This window comes from Onychomys torridus, chromosome 4 (assembly GCF_903995425.1).
Source record: "Onychomys torridus chromosome 4, mOncTor1.1, whole genome shotgun sequence".
NCBI lineage: Eukaryota > Metazoa > Chordata > Mammalia > Rodentia > Cricetidae > Onychomys > Onychomys torridus.
In genome coordinates this window covers 29,574,605-29,596,194 of record NC_050446.1, presented here as the reverse complement: position 1 = coordinate 29,596,194, position 21,590 = coordinate 29,574,605, and the positions used below count along the sequence as shown (strand labels likewise).

At 38.2% G+C, this 21,590-nt stretch overlaps 1 protein-coding gene across 5 annotated transcripts in view; it reads right to left on the bottom strand.

Moving 5' to 3' along the window:
- Rif1 (replication timing regulatory factor 1) overlaps positions 1–21,590 on the bottom strand; it is a 59,638-nt gene that overhangs the window by 20,587 nt on the left and 17,461 nt on the right. For 4 of the 5 annotated variants that reach the window (XM_036184434.1, XM_036184433.1, XM_036184437.1 and 1 more), the window contains exons 9-22: positions 21,362–21,500; positions 19,144–19,295; positions 16,990–17,107; positions 15,554–15,718; positions 15,309–15,419; positions 13,308–13,370; positions 12,989–13,089; positions 11,769–11,855; positions 10,761–10,834; positions 9,565–9,745; positions 7,523–7,630; positions 7,034–7,183; positions 2,215–2,314; positions 175–439 (exon numbers count right to left, since the gene is read on the bottom strand). In XM_036184434.1, the coding sequence (XP_036040327.1) occupies positions 175–439; positions 2,215–2,314; positions 7,034–7,183; positions 7,523–7,630; positions 9,565–9,745; positions 10,761–10,834; positions 11,769–11,855; positions 12,989–13,089; positions 13,308–13,370; positions 15,309–15,419; positions 15,554–15,718; positions 16,990–17,107; positions 19,144–19,295; positions 21,362–21,500 (1,814 nt within the window). The remainder of the gene's footprint in view (positions 1–174; positions 440–2,214; positions 2,315–7,033; positions 7,184–7,522; positions 7,631–9,564; positions 9,746–10,760; positions 10,835–11,768; positions 11,856–12,988; positions 13,090–13,307; positions 13,371–15,308; positions 15,420–15,553; positions 15,719–16,989; positions 17,108–19,143; positions 19,296–21,361; positions 21,501–21,590) is intronic. The other variant, XM_036184436.1, reaches the window with a different exon arrangement.

The following is a 21,590-nucleotide window of genomic DNA, read 5'->3' as shown; positions in this document are numbered from 1 at the left end:
TAGTGAGAGGCCCTGTCTCAAAAAGCAAGGTAGAAAGTTAACAGAAGGCAGCCTGTGATCTCTCTCTACATATATGTGCATATATGTGAACACATTCATGAACATGTACACATGCAAAATACACAAAAGAATCATATATACTTAATTCAACATGAATAAGATAAAAATACTTACTTTGAGTTTTCATACAGTAAAGCCAGAGGTCTTGTGAAAGTGGCAAATATTTCTCGGATCACAGATGGCAAGGAAATGTGTCCAAATATAGTGGACAGCATGCTGGTGACAGAGTTACCAACAGTAAGCAGTGTGTCAGAGTATGTTTCCTTGAAGCTCAGAGTGTGGAAAGAATGGATCACTCTCACAATTAGCTTAAATAAAGAAGCCAATTTCCCAAGGGGTTCCTTCTTCTTTCTGGACCAATCTGAAGATCTCTGTGGTGCTAAGACACAATTGGGTTAAAAACTTAAGTACTTCGATATGTATCACTATCACTTTTACATTTTGCATTCAAATGCTAAGTACATCAAATATACATGTTCTTGTTAACTAACACCTCAGATAAACCTTCAAATGATTAAAGCATTAATGAATAAATATCAACAGAGTCGCTTTAGAAATGAAAACCAAATTCAACAGAAAAGAGCTAGCAGATCTCAAATAATCCCAGAAAAAAAAGAATTCCCAGAGGATTATAAAATATTTTCATTTCTGTTTTCCTAGAATTTCAACAACTAGTTTATAAATACTAAGTCACATGACTGAAGTAACAACGCTAAATCATGATAGGTTTTCAGTAATAAATGATTTCAACAGAAATTAATATCCCTGGATCATCTATACATAATTCATTGATCCCTGGAAATAACTAGAGAATCCAAAGAAACTCTAGTTATAGATTTTATAGACTGTAACATGAACTTCAAAGCACACATTTTCCTTTACAGCCCCTCCTCAATCATTTCTCTCCAGATTCCAGGTACAAAACAAAGCCATGTTTCTCTTGCCCTAAAAGTCATTCTTATTCCTAAATTACCTGTTTCTTTTTGTAAGACAATCAAGTCTTAGGAAAGCCCATATTTAATGGAGGGAGAAAGTTTAACCCATCTTTATTAGCTTCATGGTGAATTAAAACCAGGGTTGCTACTAAAAATGTCAATCATTCTCTCTAGGATCAGTTTCTTCACATGAGCATGTTTAAATACAACTCAGAAATTCTCATACAAATGTCAAACCTGAGGTGCTAGAATATGGCTGAGGTGCCAGGGGATGTTAGGAACTCACAAAAATTGCCTGACCAAATTTTACCTATCTATATGTTTCTGGGGGAAATAATTCCAGGCTATAGGAAAAGTACAAGATATAGTTGAATATTCTGCAAAACTCAAACAGTGGACATTTGTCAAAATACTATAAGAAAAAGATGTCATTCAGAAATAAAGTGCTTTTCTAACAAGCAAAGTTCTGGGGTTTGATCCCCCAGTACAGAGAAGAAAAAAAACTTATAGAAGGTAAATGGTTATCTACAAAGGAGGGAACAAAACAAAAAGTGGGGGAGACTGAATGATGTGTTATATAATGCTGAAAGGAGGAAACAGGAGTATAAAAGGTTGGGGTTTTGCTGGTCACTCTAGTCAATTAGTGAAATACTATCTCAAAAAATTTAGACCAGTGGTTCCCAATCTTCCTAATACTATATGACCCTTTAACACCATTCCTCACGTTGTGGTGACTCCCAAACATAAAAAAATCCAGAAGTCCACACCGATAGCTTGAGCTGTTATATTAGAACATGTTATCTATACCTCTAGAATTCAAACTATAATTCTATTCAATAATTGTGAATAAATGTTATATTTAAAATTAGGGATTTCATGAGGTAATTGGTAAGAAATTGACTTCTGATACAAACTAATTAATGTAATTAAATGAAAACACTGTGATCATTTCATAAATCATAATGACTGGCAGCCAAGGAAGATCATGACTGTAATCATAGAAGACTCACCAACAAATAATTTCCAGAACTTTATGAGCTATAAAGTCCCAAGCTAATAGATCTCTGTGAGTTTGAGGTTAGCCTGGGCTATAGAGTTCCAGGAAAGGCTCAAAAGCTACACAGAGAAATCCTGTCTCGAAAAACAAAAACAAAAAAGAATTTTCTCTGAAATGTTATGAAATATTGTATAAACAAATAAAGGTAAAGAAAATACTTACATTTGATTTTGGGCTGATATTTAATATTGTATGGTGAAAAGTCGATACAATCAACCATTACGATAATAATTTGAGAGATCCTGTCCAAGAACAACAAATCCTAGGAAAAGATTTAAGTATCATAGTCAGAAAATCTTACTACAGGAATAGTACTCAAGTAACAGTCAATATACACAAAAATTTTTCGTTATTTATGCTACAAATACAACCCAGTTAGATGTTCTACGGCAAACACTGTGCTTTCTCACCTCAGGGTCCAGCTGTAGGAGGTGCACAATGAAACAACCACTAAATAAGCTCCTCTATCTTTCCTCCTCATTCCTAACCCCCAAAGGGGGGAAAAAAAAACCCTCAAAAAGAGGCTGGTAGAAAACAACAAAAAAGGTAATATGGCTTTCCACTGCCACAATCCCTACAGCTACTCCTTTTCGAGACATGCAGAATGCCTCCAACAAAGAAGGGTACAGAGAAGAAAGAGGCATTCTCCTCCAACAAGGTGAACTATCAACCTTCACAAGGCCTCCATGGAATTACAGGATTCACAGAGTACCTCTTAAACACAATAAAAGATCCAAACATTTTATGAAAGAAAGGATTCCAGTGGGAACTGATACCAGGCTCAACAAAGCAGTCAAGGTCAAAGGAATGGAGAAATATTCAGCATCATATCTGAATGTTTGTCCAAATAAGTACTGTGCCATTACCATGTTAAAAAAAATCCAACAAGAGCCAGGCGGTAGTGACCCACACCTTTAATCCCAGAACACAGGGGAGGCAGAAGCAGGCAGATCAGAGTTTGAGGCCAGCTTGGTCTAAAGAGTGAGCTCCAGGATAGCCAGGGATACACAGAGAAACCCCGTCTCAAAAAACAACAACAACAAAACAAAACAAAAAAACACGCTGGTGAGATTACTCAGTTGGTAAAAGCGCTTACCAACTAAGTTAACAATCTGAGTTCAATCCTAGGACCCATATGGTGGAAGAACTGACTCCTACAAGTTGCCTTCTAACTTCAAAAAGTGTACACACACACACACACACACACACACACACACACACACACACACACACACACATAATGTAATAAAGAAAAATCTAGTCAGTCACTGGAGATGAGAACTGCTAAGTGTCAAAGTTATACATCCAGGCACAGTAACAAAGGTTCCAGAGACCCTGTCTTAAGGGAATATGATGGAATTATAGACCAGGACAGCCAATGTCCTCCTCTGGCCTCTACATGCATTTAAGTATCACACTCTCATCCCCCACACACATATATCCTCACACCCACCATGGAGAGGGGTTCAAGACTGCTTAGGAAATAAAAGCAATTGCCACACAAACCTGACAACTTAAATTCAACCCCAGAACCTATTGTGGAAGGGAAAGATCAACTCCCAAAAGTTGTTCTCTGGCCTCTACAAGTGTTAGATCACCCTAATAGTAAATTTTAAAATAAAATCAACAGGAGAGTAACTGAAGTCACTTGGTACAGTAGAGTGTCTGCATAGCATGCATGAAACCTGATCAAGTACAGTAGGTCACAGCTGTAGGAGGTGGGGAGAGGAAACCAGAAGTTCAAACTCCAAATTTCCATAGTGTTCCAAGTTCACAGAGAAAAGGGATCTCCGGTCCTGAGCCCCTCAGCCCCACACCCAAACTTCCATTCAACTAACTACAGATGCTAAGTACCAGCACAGATACAAACAAGTTCAAGATAGCATGTGTTCTCTAAAAATAAATCCCATTTTAATGGATCCAAATAACAACCTGAAAGGACTTCCAAAAAATTTAAAACAATGGTTATACTTTCAGAGAATGAAAACAAAGATGAATGAAATGTGGATGTCAATACAAGACATGAAAACAAAATTCAATAAAAAGATGTAAATTACTAAAGAAAAGCCAAGCTGAAATGATGCTGGGAAAAGTTCTATAAGCCAATTAAAAACCTCAGTAGAAAGTCTTACTAATTGAATAAACTATATGCAAAATAGCATACGGGCTGAAAAGGTAGAAAATTGGATCACTCAATGAAGGTAATAATAAATTTACAAAATAATCCACTAATATTAGTACTTTGGGACACCATGGAAAGATCTAACTTTTAGATTATGGCCATTAAAGACTACATTATCAAGGTCACAGAGTATATTTTCAAATATTATGGAGGAAAATTTTCTACAACTAGAAAAAAAGATACCCACCAGGTAAAAGCCTATAGAACTCCAAAAAGAATCAAGAAAAAAATCAAATCCCCATAATATGCAGTTTTTAAAAACATTAAGCCAGGTACTAGTGGCACACGTATTTATTCCCAGCACATGGGAGGCAGACAGATGGATCCAAGTTTGAGGTCAGCCTGGTCTACAAAGCTAGTTCCAAGACAGCCAAGGCTATAGAGAAACTGTCTCGGGGGAAGAGGGGAGGAGCACAAAGAAAGCATACTGACAAGCTGCAAGTGAAACTATCCCAGTCTCAGACTAACACCTACTGATGTACCAGAAACGTCTAAAACCAGAAGTGCCCAGAAAGACACCTTCCAGGTTCTGAAAAGTCTCCACTGGCAACAAAAACTATCATACTCAGCAAAAGTATCAAAATCAAAAGCTGGACATGGTGGCATCACCTTTAATCCCAGCACTGAGAAGACAGGAGGATTTCTGTGAGTGAAACTGCTATCACCCCTCCCTGAAAGGAGAAACAAAACCCTTTCATGACAAACAGATGAAATGAATTTCTAACCAAGGAAAATACTTTAGTCTGAAGAGAAGAACGAGTAGCACATGGTGTTAGAAAATAGGATCCATCTCTGCTGCCTCCAAGAAACATAATTTACCAAAGATAGGAACTACTTTAGCCGGGTGGTGGTGGCGACAGCGCACACCTTCAATCCCAGCCCTTGGGAGGTAGAGGCAGGCAGATCTCAGTGAAATCAAGGCTAGCCTGGTCTACAAAACGAGTTCCAGGACAACCAGACTGTTACACAGAGAAACTCTTGTCTCAAAAAGACCAAAAAGAAAAAGAAACCACTTAAAAAGTTGTAAAAGGAAGGAAAATGGTATTCCAAACAAATGGATTTAGGAAACCAAGTATATTCTAAGATCTGACAAAACAGACTTCAAACCAAAACTACTCAAATGAGATATGGTCACTCCACACAATATACCAATAAAGATATGCAAACACAAGCACACCCACTTAAAAAAAAATTCGAGATGTAAAACCACAGATAACCCCAACACAGTGATAATAGGTGACTTCAATACAACACTTTCAACAGACAGGTCATCTAGACAAAAACTAAACAGAACAATACTAGAGTTTAATGACACCATACAGCAAATAGACTCAACACTACAGATTGACATAAACACTGAGGAATACACAAACACTCACTCTACTCATCAGTGTTCATGGAAGTTCCTCCCAAATTGATCACCAATTAGGTAGGACACAAAGAAAGTCTCAATTTTAATAACAAAATTAAAATATCATCCTGTACCGGGCGGTGGTGGTGCACGCCTTTAATCCCAGCACTCGGGAGGCAGAGGCCAGCTTGGTCTACCAAGTGAGTTCCAGGAAAGGTGCAAAGCTATACAGAGAAACCCTGTCTCAAAAAAACCAAAAAAAAAAAAAAAAAAAAAATTCTGTATTCTAAAGCTAGGTATCAACAGCAAAACTATATTTAAAACAAAACAAACAAACAAAAAAAACAGACTAACTAAACAACACACTATCAAATGACAGTTCAACCACTGAAGACATCAGAAATTAATTTTAAAAATTTCTAGAATTGAAAGAAAATGAAAATATAATACACCAAAATCTAGGGGACATAAAGAACAGTCATGAGCAAAGTTACAGTATAAGGACCTATATCAAAATGATCATATCAATCAATAACTTAATGACGCACCAAAAGACTCAGGAAAAACAGGAACAATCCAAACCCCAAAACAGTAAATAGGAAGGGTTAATCAAAATCAGGCAACAAAACATCAACACAAAGGAAGAGCTGATGCTCTGAAATGATAAGCAAGTCTAGCCAATGGCAGCTGTGGGGTAGAGGATGCCCAATCCCAGCAAGGGGACAGAAAGAGGAGTTACTATATTGCTATTACAATAACTAATTGCTTTCTGGTTGGATATGAGGTCATTTCATGCCTGGCCCAGAAAGCCTGGTCAAAAGTCCATGGCTGGGGAAGTCATCTAGGAGTTCGGGCCTGTTCACCAGAATGTCCAAGGTCAGAAACATCAACCAAGCGGCAGAAGACACCGTAGTGAAGCTGCCAGCCCAAGTACTGCAGAAAAAGTCTGACCCAGCAATCTCTCTTAATAGCCAAAGCCCATAAATTTTCTCTCTGCATGTCAGAACAGGCAAGGGCTGTGCACACCCTCTGCAATTTTGACCCATTCAAAAGGAAAAAAGCTGTTTAATGTGCTTTCCTTTCCATGCCAACTACTTCCATCCAGGAAGTTCTACAAAGGATGATGATCTCACATAGCCTGTAGCAAAAAAAGGGAGACAAGACACACAGCTCCACGCAGCCACAACTTAAATCATTTAGGGATTTTAACTTGGGCATAACCAAGATTTGTACTTTGATGTAGAGAAGAATTTCAGAACTCATCAGTAGGAAGGTGAACTGTAGCACAAAGACATTAAGGAAAGCTTAGACTGAGGTTAAGATGCACCCAAGGTAACGAGACTTGTGTTTTCTACATGAACTGGACCTCTTACACAGAAGCTGCCGGACACTGTTCATTGTTTAGTGTTACTTCCACTTTACAATTGTACACTAGAGGGGAGTCTCACCGAAAGGGTTTCATCTTCCAAGCTGCACAGTATCTTAGAACAAAGTTCCTCACAGCACAAATTCTCTTCTGCTGTCGCCACCAGAGCAGCACAGCGTGCAAATGCTCTATATAACTCTGACCATGTTTTAAGTAAAGTCTTCATGGTAGCCTAACAAAAGAGAAACTGGGTAAACTGACTGGTTATGGACCAAATATAACACAATTAATACATCTTAAGACTGTGAAAAAGAATTAAACATTTAAGTGTCAGAGGGCTCTGTTATAACCTGTTATCTTCCTATTAAGTTCTATATGATGAATATTAGAAATGACCAAAGGTCAAAAATCAAAGAAGCCTCATTGCACTGTCTTCTCTGCCTCCCCCCACAAATATTCGTCCACCCCACAATTCTAATTGCAAGGAAAATTAGAGCTGGTATTAATCATATATAAAGGCAGTGTTTCCAGGAAGGCACAAACCCCTTATACAAACAATATACATTCTTACCATGGGAAATGTCTGAGCTGAAAAAATATGGTTTATTGGTAAAGTCAATGCACCATAGATGGCACTAAAATTATGTTCTAAGGCATCACCTTGATTCACTTCATTGGTCTGAAACAAAAAAAATACGGAATTAAATTACCATCTAATTTTAATCCTACCTGGTAACATAACTCACATAGAACAAACTATTCTACCAGAACCCATTCTAGAGATGTTACACTTCTACCCTTAGATACAAGTATGACCTTAGTGAGATGAACTAAAGACCTGTGCAGACTCGAGATGAGGTCATACTCAAGTATGGCGATGTCACACCCAACAAATGGCAATCTGACTACTATGGGAGACAGCCGAAATTATGTGGATACAATTCAAGGTCACGGTCTGCCGGCTACCACTATTAATAGAGGAAGGCAACAGATTCTATCAGGGCTCCAAAACAGAAAAACACCTTCTAGTCTTCAGAACTGATAGCACAGGTTCCTATTTATTGTTAGGGCTAGAAGTGTATAGTCCAGTGATTATCTGGAGATATACTTTTTCCCTTGGTCTTGACTTAACATAAAACAGTTAATTTAAAAAACAAATTAATTCTCCTGTTTTCACCACCTGTTCATGTGAATTTGGTGTTCTCAGAAACCTTGGGAGTGGGGCGGGGGGTGGAGACACAGACAGGGAGACCCTGAGGTCCCCTATAAACCAAGTATACTGATTGTGGTTTGACAGAAAATAGCCCCCAAAGGGAATGGCACTATTAAGAGGTATGGCTTTGTTGGGGTAGGTATGGCCTTGTTGGAGGAAGTGTGTCACTATAGGGGTGGGCTTTGAGGTCTCCTTTGCTCAAGCTTCAATCATGTGATACTCAGTCCACTTCCTGCTGCCTTTTCATCAAGATGCAGCCAGTAACATGTCTGTCTGCATGCCACCATGCTCCCTGCTATAATAGACTACACCTCTGAAAATGTAAGCCACCCCAGTTAAGTGTTTTCCTTTGTTAAGAGTTGCGTGGTCATGGTGTCGCTTCACAGCAATAGAAACCCTAACTAAGACTGATTTTAATTTCTGAAACAACCCTAAGCTCCGAAGCTAGAAGTTATAACTCGCACATGTAATCACAGCATTAGATGGCTGAGGAAGGAAGGAAGGCTGCCATGAGTCTAGGCCAACCTAGGCTACTCTGAGTTCTAGGGAAAGCTGCTAGAGAGGGTCCTAAAACATTAGCAGACGTATAGACTCATAAAGGACCCCCTGTTACCATTCAAGGTGAGATTCTTAGAAATATAATCTACTTCCTTCCAGGAGAGTGTTAGATTAAAAAGCCTACTTTTGCAAAAATTTCCTGTGTAGTTTTCATTTCATGAGTTAGTTAAAATCAGCTTATTCCAAACTTAAGAGAAGGCTACAAGTTTAGAGTCAAGCCGTAGTGCCTCCGATACATGTAACCTACTTAAAGGAATCACAGGTCAGGTGTGGAAAGCACACCTAAGAGCAGCTTTGGGAAGCCAGGACATAAAGCCGGCATGGCTACAGATAAGTTTGTTTACAGAGGACAACAAAACACAGACCATTTTTCATTGTTCCCTATCTGATACACTTCAATGTAAGTATTCCAAAATCAAAATATTGGGAGGATGGGCAAAAAGTCTTAGGAGGTGGGAGGCCAGCATAGGCTACACGGGAGATACTGACACAAACCAAAAATAGGGGAAAAGGACCTTTTTTATCACACAGAGGCTGGTGTTATCAGCACTACTATAGGATAAGGAACTGTTACACTACTTCCTAACACTATGAAAAATGTAATCAAATACACAGATCAATTTTAAACTGCATTAAAAAAAGTTTTAAAAAGTGTTATTTTTATTTAAACTCATACCTGGGGGGTGGGGAGGGGACTAGCATGGTGGCACAGTCTGTAACCTCCTAGCACTGAGGGAGCAGAGGCAGGAGGACTGTGCCAGGCAGAAGTCCAGCTGATCTCTAAGCATGCTTTCTAAGTGTTAGCTCAGACCCCGTGAGGGGACATAGCAGACGTGCAGTACCTGATGAATCCTATCCGTCAGCGGAGTGACTATAATACTCCACATTCTCCAGAGATGCTCCTTGTTTGCCAACTGCTTTGCATTCTGATTAATCACACTTAGTACAGAATCACTAAAAGCCAATGGTGAAGTCGGACCAGAAAGCACACATCCTACAAGTGTTTCTAGATTGAGAAAAAACCTAAAAAATAGGAACAATGGATCAGAATGAGTATTTCATCCAGAAAGACATTATGCATTAGCAAAATTCTAAAATTAACAGCTGAACACAAGAAATGATGACTTTCTGTCTGTCTTATTATTTATCCCCCAGCCTCTAACACCACTACCAGCCTCTTATCTCAAGTTTATAGGTGCTGGAGTAGTTATGTACCAAAACAACCCCCTCCCCCAAGTATTACATTATGGCAAAAACTGGAGAGCAAAACTCCACAGTTAAGAACACTTGTTCTTCCAGGGCCTGGGTTACAGTTCCCAGCCCCCACACTGTCACCATCCATGACTCTACACATCCAAGGGGTTTGATACCCTCTTCTGGCCTCCACAGCACTAAGGCATAAACATGGTACAGACATACATTCAAAAGAACTCTCACACACAAAAAAAATCTTAAAAAAAAATATGGCACAAGACCTGGTGGCAACCCCAACATTAGGGAATCTGATATAAAAAATCTAGAATGAGATGGGCCTGGCTACAAAGCCACATCACAATACACAAAATGACCAACTGAGCTTGGTGGTTTAGATAGAGACAGAACTGTCACAAGACTGAGGCCAACCTGGGCTTGTACAGATACAGGATATTGAAATAGGAAGAATTTTTTAATTTTAAAACCAAATTTGTGAAATACCGAAGAATAAAAAGAATCACATTCATTATATAATCATCTTTCATGAAAAAGGAAAGCAGGAAAAATCAGGCATAGGACTGGATTACTGGCACACACTTTATTGCAAGCAGAGGTAGGCAGATCTGAATTCTAAGGAAGCCTGCTCTACACAGCCAGGCTAGACAGGGCTAAATAAAAACACCAAAAATCAAACAAACAAAAAGACCATGGTAATACACTTCTAGAAATTAGGAAGTAGACAGAGGAGAAATCATTTCAAGTCATTTTCTTTACACAGCAATTCAATGCTATCCTGAGACTCATAAGACCATGACAGGACTTAAAGAATATGGTACAAACTCACTTTTCATCTGCTACACCACATTCTAAAAGATAGTTGTTGAAAATTAACTGGATTAAGAACAAAGCTGGAGTTCCCTGAAAAGAGAAGAAAACAAAGTCACAATTCCCAGTAAAAAGAACAGTTTTTGTTTTCTACAGTCATTAACATGAGTTATTTTAGCATGAAAACTAACTTTTAACATTATTTAGGGTATAACAGCAGCAAGTTTATTCAAAAACTACCCACAATGCCAGGAACAGTCGCACACACTTGTAATCATCACAGCCAGTAGGCTGAAGTAGAAGGATCTTGAGTTCAAGGCCAGTGTGGGATACCTAATGAGACCGTCTTCAAAACAAGACAAGCCAAGGTATGACAGCAGCACTTAGGAGGGAGGCGTGGACCTTATGAGTTTGAGATTTAGAAGCAAGCCTGGTTTATATAGTGGAATCCTAGGTCAACTAAGGCTACAAAAAGACATGATCTTACTCTAGCTCCAGAATACACTACCTTCTCCTGGCCTCTCAAAGTACTGCACTCACACACATCCACAAAGACATAATTAAAAATAAAATGAACAATAAATACAAATGTTCAAAAAAAAAAAAAAAAAACTCCATCTCTATGATCTGATTATGGTTCTTCCGTGACAAATCAAAGAGGTATCAGATAACAAACACACAAATACCTAAACTTGCTGGACTCACAATACCTGTTTCACATAATAAAGTATATTTCATATTATTAAGATAATATTACTAAGCTTTCAAATATTTTAGCAGTAGCCAGTAATAATACTACATACAAACAGAAAATGTTCTTTCTTGAATCCAGTATTCAATCCAGGGAAGAATGTTCACCTATTGGCACAGCACCACCTTTAATTTTTCACAGTAATCTACTGTTTTGCATACAAGTTTTTTAACCTAATCAACCAAATCCAATTAAATGCCATTTTTTAAGAAATCTAAAGGAATTTCTGTTTTGACAATCTTTATCATATCACTGCACTACATTTAAGATACTTGCATTAAGAATATCCATATTAGCAACCTGATATGCTGGTGAACCTAATACTTTCTGAGGAAGTCCTTTAACTGTAATTTCCACGAGGACCTAAGAAAGAAAGATTTTATAATAGTTAGCCATCAAAACCTGTTACTCAGTAAAAACTTTCTCTGTTTCTGACAATTTTAAGTAACCATCACTCATGATTCATTACAGTATATTCATTGACTAGTGTGTGTGTGTATTTATATATATTATACACATTATTTCAGAAATTCAAAGATAGAGAAGAAAACAAAGACCTTCTACCTTGTTAAGTTTTTGTGTTACTATAAAAAAAGCTAGTATATGAACAAATGTCCATAATTTAACTGGTTTTCTAAAACAGTATTTTTTTTTTTAACTCAGTTAAAAGAAACTGCAATGACATACATACTAAACAGACCTAGAAGCAAATATTTCAACAGCTTGCTACCTACAAATAGATCCTCTTATTACAAATCCTGAGATGCTTGAGTTTCCTAAACTGCTCTCCAAGTCTTCCTGTGCTTCTATTAATATGAACTACAAAGTGTTAAGTGTCATAATAGTTATCTTAGTAAAAACATATTCTTAGCAACATTTGGAAATACACTAAAGTTAGCTGTATTAATTTGTGCCTTGTCCAGAGTGTTTTGCAGGCATAAATTCATTTAACTATTTAAACTATTAACTACACTCTTTACAAGTTCAGAACTGATAGGCCAAGAAAGCAAGGCAATTAATTACCCAAATTGCCTTAGTTGGACAAAGAATCAACCTAAACTGCTCTAGAGCCCTTGATATCATCTATTATGCTACATCAGGCACCATGTACTTAAGGACATTATTTATTCCATTAATATAAAAATTACATACAACTTATTTTTTCCATTCGTTACTATTAAGGTTTAAAACATAATTAAAAGCAAAGTGACAATGTGCTACTGTTACCAAGCACTGTGAACACTAAAATTTGTTCAGTTCAAGTTGCATGTCCTTTATTCCATTTTTGGTATGAAGCTGATCCCTTTAACCAAACTGTAGATGTTTGTAGCTGCTGCTACAGGTTTCAAATGAAATTTGAAAGGCACTGACAATACAGCTAAATTGTTAGTCAATATTTGGTACTATAAAGGTCTGTGCCAAACATTATCTGACCAAGTGTCAAAATAAACTGAGTTTCAAAATTAGACTTTAAGGCAATTTATAAATGTATTTACCAGTGTTTTTGATACAGGAAACACTTCTGACTTCACTATGTTTTCCAAAGATTTTAGTAGGAGGGTCAAAACTTCAGAACCTGATCTTTCTTTCTTATTTCCTATCAAAGAGTAAAAGGAAGGGTATAATTCCAAACATGTATTTTAGGTGAGCATATCTACTAAGAGTTATGAAAATTTTATTTAACTAAACATTTATTATGTAGCTTCTTTGTTTAAAGAATAACTCAGAAACATTTAATACAAATAAAGCTGACACTAGCTTCAATAAGCACTACACTTTGCTATGAAGGTCATTCAGCAATGGAATACTGCTTACCTGATTCAGTAACTGACTTCACCAAGCTAATAAGCTCCTTCCAGATAGCACTGACGACTGCATCTGTCAAGGACACAAGAACTTTTAAGACCGGGTTCAGTTCCTAGTACCCCATCTCTAACTGCAGTTCCAAGGAATCTGATGTCCTCTTATACCCTCCTTGAGCACCAGGCATACTCATAGTACACATATATACATCCAGGCAAAATATTCACACATATAAAGTAACTAAGAAAACGTCAAAACAAAACCTAGTCTGCCCTTCCTTATACTAATAGCAAACTGAGCACTAATCTGACTGTTATTTCCTTATATATTTATAAAACTACCATTTCAATCTTTCTTTAGAGAAATTAAACCTTTTATAAAGGACATTAGCAATGAGCCTGCCTCATAATAAAGAATAAATGTTTTCACTTTGATCTGTGTTGTCTATGTTGAATACCCATCACTTTTGCAAAACGGAAAACAATGAGTTAGTGCCTGTTGTACACACCGATTATTCCTGCACTTAATAGGCCCAGACAAGAGGACTAGCACTGCTTTCAGGACAGCTGAGTGACAAAGACCAAGATGCTTTCTCCAAAGAATGCAAATTCCGAGTCTAGACTCCATGGTCACACCCACACCCATACACGTATTACCCTTTTATTTACTAAAAACAAAATGTCTCAGCAGGCACTTGCTGGCAATCTCACAATCTGAGTTTGATCCCACACCATAGTGGAAGGAAAGAACTTCCAAAGTTGTCCTCCATCCTCCATACAGGAGCATTTTCCAAACAACTAAGAAGCTTTTTTATTTTATCTACTTATTTGTTGATGACAGGCTCTATGTTGGAAACTGGGTCAGCCTCAAATGAATGAGGCTTATCTCAGCTTCCACAGTACTCAGATTGTTTTTGCTACCATCTCACATCTCTTTTGAAGGAAGATCTCCTCTGCCGTCCAGGTGGCCACCTCCACTTTTGGCAATCCTCCTTCCTGCCTTACAACCTCTCATACAGGGATTACAAAGGCAAACCACCACACCTGCCTTTATATTTCTCATACTAATTTCTCTTAGGCCATGAACATAATTTTTTTTTTTTGGTTTTTTGAGACGGGGTTTCTCTGTGTAGCTTTGCGCCTTTTCTGGAACTCGCTCTATAGACCAGGCTGGCCTCGAACTCACAGAAATCCACCTGCCTCTACCTCCCGAGTGCTGGGATTAAAGGTGTGCACCACTACCGTCCAGCAATGAACATAAATTTAAATGCAGATACTGAAGTCACAGAGCCTAGGCTTGAGTCGGAGATCTATCAGTCACTATATGATTTTATGCAGTATTTATGTCTTAGTACAATCCAACTAGTTTCTTTTCTGATGCAGCCTTGGTGTCTGGAACATACCACATAGACAACGCAAGCATCAAATATCAGAGATTGGCCTGCCTCTGCCTCCCCAATGCTACCAGCCACTCCTATCTCCCCATTTATAACAGGTTAAAACAAGTTCTTCAAGGAAAAAGAAGTACAAACTTTTTGGTACACAATCTGGTCAATGAGTTAACACCAAATTATTAATTGCTTTTCGTTTTGAGACAAGATTTCTCTGTGTAGCCTTGGCTGCCCTGGAACTAACTCTGTAGCCCATGTTGGCCTTGAACTCAGACATCCACTTGCTTCTGCCTCCTGAGTGCAGGTATCAACGTTGTGCGCTGCCACTGCCACTGCCGCTGCCGCCGCCGCCGCCACCGCCACCACCACCCAGAAGTATTCGCTTTTTCATCATCCTTTAAAGGGCTGGTGAGATGGCTTAATGGGTAAAGGTGCCTGCTCTTCCAGCCCTGGTAGCCTAAATTCCCAGTACCTACAAGGTGAAGAACTTAAGTCCTAAAAAGTTGTATTCTGACATCCCCATGTCCTGTGGCACATGTATGGCCACACACATGCACACACACAAATGACATAAATGCCTAAAAAATACAGACTTTTGAGTTTAAAAACTTTCCTGAACTTACCTGAAGCATCTCTTCCAACTGCAACAAAGCTATCATGAACAGCAGTGATAAGTATATGCGCATGCTTGGAGAAGAAAGAAGGGCTGCTGATTAGCGGGTGCTCCAATGGCTCTAAAGAGGAGAACAAGACAAGCAGGCCAAAAGATTTATGGAGCATATTTCTACAAAAAAAAATTTATCTAAATGTTTTTACTTAAAAGACTTAAACACATTCACACACAAGAAATTACTTCAAAAACAAATACCTAAGCTCAATACAAGCTTGTGTTGCTTAGCAAAATTCAAGACTTCTGGACCCAACAAAAAATGAAGCATCATTTCCAGTCCCAACAGCTGAATGGATGGGATTGAAGCCATTCCACCTGTATTTGAACTCTGGCTCATGCGTGGGGTTGCAGGATAAGAAGCACCTTTAAAAGAAAAAGACCAAGTTACTCAAGTTATAGTTCCTATCAATACACCTTTAAACACAGGATATAATACTGCAGACAAGGAACGTGGAGATCATGATGGGAGGACATGCAGAGATGACTGGCCACACCAGTAGAAGCCCATGATCTGTGGACTGGTGGCTGTGGAGCCCCCATGGGACTGGACTAGGCCCTCTGGATATGGAAGATGGTTGTTTGGCTCGAACTGTTTGGGAAACACCCAGGCAGGGGAATCGGGATCCATCCCTGGTGCATGGGCAGGCTTCTGGAATCCGGTGCCTGTGGTGTGATGCCTTGTACAGCCTTGGTGTAGTGGGAAGGGGCTTGCACCTGCCTAGGCTCAGTGTGCTGGGCTCTGCTGACTCCCCATGGGAGACCTGGATTTGTGGGATGTGGGATTGCAGGGTGGCTTGGGAAAGAGGGCTGGGGGGTGGGAGGAAGGAGGATCTGTGGATAGTATGTGGAGTAGATAATTTTTAATAAAGAAAAATGGAAAAAAAAAAACAGGATATAAATTTCTTAGATATTAATATATACCCTGAAATATCCAAGTCTTTCTGTAACTTGAATAAAAAAATCTAAGACGCTGAAAAAGGCTGACATAAAGTAATGACAAATAATTGCTTTCCAATGCTGTTACATATTTTAAGTATCTTTTAAGACTCATTTTCCATGCAAGTTTTTGCTACTTTCCTAGTCATTCTGTGTTGTTTACTGACAATCAATTCATGCAGCATGAAAGGAGCTGGGTTTGGTGGTACACAGTTGCAATCCCAGCATTTGGAGGACTTGTGTCAGTTCAAAGCCAGCCTGGTTAACACAGTGGGTTCCAGGCTAGCCAGAAGTACATAGTGAGAGCATGTCTCAAAAAATAGAATTCAAGTTAGTCTAGGCTGCATAGTTAAACACAGTCTCAAATTACAGGAAAGAAAAACTATCTAGGCTATACACATAATAAGACCTACTAACAAAGCAAGATAGTCCAAATTAAATGTTATCAGTAACAAAGATAAGAGTATAGATAAGAATATAATAGAAGTATGGCCTCTAATCCCAATACTGAAAAGCAGAGGCAAGAGGATCACCAATTCAGGACTAGCCTCAGCAAGACCTGAGACAGGGCTAGGTTATTAGATCCTGGCTCTTAAAAAAAAGTAAAAATAAAAAGAATTTTCTTTTAAAGAACCTAGTCTGAATACAACCACTCCTTCAAAGACGTTTCAAAAGAAAAAGAAATCTTTTTCTCTCACCTTTATGTCCAGGAGTCAGTGGACTTAAGCCAGGAGAAGTAGACCCTCGAGATGAACTGCCTTGAGGTGAAGCAACACTATCAACACTTATTGTACTCTGAATCAGAGGCACACAAACCTAATAGGTAAGGCAAAACAGCAATAATGTCATTGTCAAGTTTGTAAACATTTTTTTGAGACATTAGGACCTTATAATGGCAGAATTTGAAGATTATATTATGATTTGTTTAATGCTGATTTTCAATTATGTCATATCAAACTTAGGAAGCTTCTATATGAAACTCAGGAACTAAGGCTGGTGATAAAGCTCAGTGATAGAGCTCTAGTATATACACAGTGTCCCATAGTTCAACCCAGGACTGCCAAAAGTACTGGGCTGGGAAAGTAGCTCAACTTGTATGTATAAAGCCCCGAGTTTGATCCCTGGTGCTAAAGCTGTACACATCCCCATAATTCCAACACTTAAGGCAGGAGGATCAGAAGGCTAGTCGTGGCTACAAAGCAAGTTCTAGCCCTGGTCTATGAAATTCAGTCCCAAAAAATGAAATAAAAACAGCAAGGTGGCTCATGGCTACATAACATCCATGTATAACTCAAGAGGATGAAGATAAACATGGCCTCAAGACCAACCTGGTTTACAGTGTGTAGAACATTTCTTTAAAAATGAAAGGGTACTGCTGAGCGGTGGTAGCGCACGCCTATAATCCCAGCACTCGGGAGGCAGAGGTAGGTGGATCTCTGTGAGTTCGAGGCCAGCCTCGTCTACAGAGCTAGTCCAGGACAGGCTCCAAAGCTACAGAGGAACCCTGTCTCAAAAAACCAAAAATAAATAAATAAATAATAAAAAATAAAAAGGTACCATTTGGGGAAAAGGCTTGAGTACAAACACATCTTCCAAGAAAGCAATTCCTGCTTTACCACTGTTTACTTAGAATGTAAGAAATAAAGTACAGATCTACAAATAAAATTTATCTTCTAATGTTTTAATTATAAACCAACAATGGGGGGACTGGAGAGATGGCACAGTGGTTAAGAACACTGACTTAGTTCTGAGTTCAATTCCCAGCAACCACATAATGGATCACAACCATCCATGAGATCTGGCACCCTCTTCTGGCCTGCAGGCAGAACACTGTATAGGTAATACATAAATAAAAATCTTAAACAAACAAACAATGATGGAATTGTCACACAAAAGGCTTAGACCAAATTAAGTGTCACTTATAACTACTGATTGCTTATAACTATGTCATCTAAAAAAAGGAGGGAAAATTTTTCTTTGAAATTTTTATTTCTACTAACCTTGTGGTATAGCACTTGCTACTTCACTAATGTTAATTAGCTGACTGCTAAATACTAAGTTAATCTTATAAATAAAGAAGAGCTGGGGAGAGATGGTCCAGCATTTAAGACCACTTGCTGTTCTTCCAGTGGACCTGGGTCTGATGCCCAGTGCCAACACAGTACCTGACAACCATCTGCAATTCAAGTCCCAAAGACCCAACCCCCTTTTCTGGCCAGCTCTGGCACCAGGCATGAAAGTAGTGCAGATACACGTGCAGGCAAAACACCTACACATAAAAGAAACATTTTAAAGGGTGCTGGAGAGATGGTTAGGCAATTAACAGCATTGGTTGCTCTAACAGAGGACCAGGATTTGATTCCCAGCATCCACAGGGCTCACATAACCCCAGCTCTCAGGGATCTGAAGCCTCTTCTGGCATCAAAGGGTACAAACATGCTACCTACATATAGGCAAAACACCCAAACATATAAAAATTGAGATAATTTTTTAAAAAATTTAAATAAACAATTATCTACACTGATATGTTGGCATTTGCTGATTACCATTTTAGGTCATTGGAGAATATAAGAAACACACTCAAGTTTTTATAAAGGATAAAAGACTTTTAAAATACTGGTAAATAACAACAAAACACCTCTGAGATTAGAATGGTAAGAATTTAAGGACACATGCCAGGCATGCTGGTGAATACCTCTAACTGCAGCACTCAGGAAACAGAGGCAGGTATATCTGAGTTTGAGGCCAGCTTGATCTACATAGGGAATCCTAGCCCAGGTAGACCCTATCACAAACAAAAACTACAACAAAAAGACACACATGCAGTTTTAAGTTAATAATTATGATGTTACCTGTTCAAAATTGCCAGGGAGCTGAGGTCCAAGTCTCATCAATAAGTACCACCAGACTTCTAGTTTTGTTAATGCTAATGCTTCTGTTCTCACATGGATGGAACTCAAAGGCTGCATTAACAACTTGAGTCTTTTTGCACTACAAAGTATATCTTTAAAAAAAAAGAATAGAAGTAAAAGATTACTGTAACAAAAGAAGCCAGAATAAACTTCTCACTTGGACAAACTCTAGGACAGCTGGACCAAAAACACAAAATAGACATTTTAGTATCAGATACAGTGTAACATAATAGGGTTACTATTCCCACCAGGAATTGGCTCTGTGGCAGTATCTACAATATTTCAGGTTGCTAAAATTGAAGAGATGATACTGGCATTTAGTGGACTGAAGCCAAGGATGTACTTTTCTAAAAGAAATGGAGGTAAAGAACCATAGTGGCTCACGCACACAATCCCAGGCCTGCAGGAGGCCAGGGCAAAGGATCAGGAGGTACAGGCCAACACGGGCATACTTTTACATTACTAAACAACAAAGATTATTTTAATAATCAACTAGTAACTTACATCAAGCACCATTACCACTGGTGCCATCAAATTTTCAGAAAGCTACACCCTACTAGAGGGTTAGCTCTACCCTACTTTAATGATGGATAGAATTCAACATACAAATGAAATCCAATTTTTTTGGTTGGTTGGTTGCTAATTCTTAAGGTTTGCTTTCATTTTTACATGTATATGTATATGTTTTTGTAGTATATGTCATGTGTACGCAGGTGTCCTTGGAGGTCAGAAGAGGGTGTCAGACCCCCAGGAGCTGGAATTATCCAGGCAGTTGTAAACCTCCCAAGGTGAGTGTCCTGTGGAATAAATAGCAGCAACAGCAAACACTCTTAACTACTAACCCAGCTCTCTCCACTCCCTGAAACTCAATTCTCTGAACAATATTTTTACTAGATATGTACATGATCCGAGTACAGAAAATTAAGAATCTTTGCTCACATATATCTTATCACAAACACTTCAGAAGGACTTGAAATATCAGTAAAAACAGTTTAAGTGACTCTATTAGTATTTCCTACAACTACTTTATCATTTAATTTAATTACCACTTAAGATGTTGTGCAACAAAGATTATAAACATATATTATCAATCAAATCTAGGATTAAACTATCACCTAGCTAAGGTTTGTTATTTGCTTGGAGACAGATTTTTTACTGGGTAGTCTTGGCTAGTCTAGAACTCATTATATAGATCAGACTGACCTCAAACTTACAGTGATCCACCTGATTCTACCTGAGAATTGGGATTAGAGGGGTATATGCCACCACATCTATCTGTTACATATTTATACTGATGTTTTGGGCTACTTTTTCTCATATATACATGACTGAATATTATAATAAGATGAAGACAAGTCTAAAGAATCCAGTTTGGAGCACAGTTCTAAAACTATGAGGTAAAAATCTAGGTTACTGATATCTTCATTTTATGGCTATCATTTGTCTTGCCATCTATTTTCTATATTGCTCCTAATAAATCAGGTTTTCTAAAATAGTCATAAAGTCAGACCTACTGTAGTGACTTCAAAAAGACACAACACACGATGTTTTTTTTTGTGAACTGAGGATCGAACCCAGGGCCTTGTGCTTGCTAGGCAAGCGCTCTACCACTGAGCTAAATCCCCAACCCCACACATGATGTTTTACACAGGCTAAAAAGCCACAAGTAGGTTTTCATTTGGTTCAACTTCTGAAATAACTTAGGCTAAATCATTTATTAATTTTCAATGTCTCTCAAAATCTATTTACTATTTGTTCCTATTCCCTTAAGGTAAAGTTAATAAGAACATTTCAACATAAAGCCCAAAGAATCAGAAAAGGCTTCATCACTTAATACAAAATTTGATTAGTTTCAGCCTCATCTACATTCTTAGAACATGTCCCCCACCCCCCAAAAAAGGCCAGCAAGATGTCTTAGGCTTGCTGTGTAAGTCTGCTTGCTAATATTGAGTTTAATTCCCAGAACCCATGCAATAATGACAAAAGAAATCAATTCCACTAAGTAGTCCTCTATCTTCACCATGGCCCAAATGCCCTGCCTTTGTCACACACAGACATGCATGCACACACAATATTACATCTACTAAGAAAATAAACTAAGAGTCTTAAAATAAAAGAATGAATGAATGGGAAAAATAATTTAAAGCTATTTACATACCTGGGTTTAAAGCAAAATTATCAATTAAGCTTTTCCAAGCAATGAAAGCTATCTTTTTAATCATGGGTGTTCCACTACGGAAGCCCAGTTCTTCTAGCTGTAACAAAGAATTGATGAAACTCCCACTTCGGTGCAAGGTCTAAAAAAAAGAGAAAACTCATCAAAATATAATTCATTTATTCACTTAATATATGTTCTTGGGAATTAATCATCAGTAAACAAAAGCCAC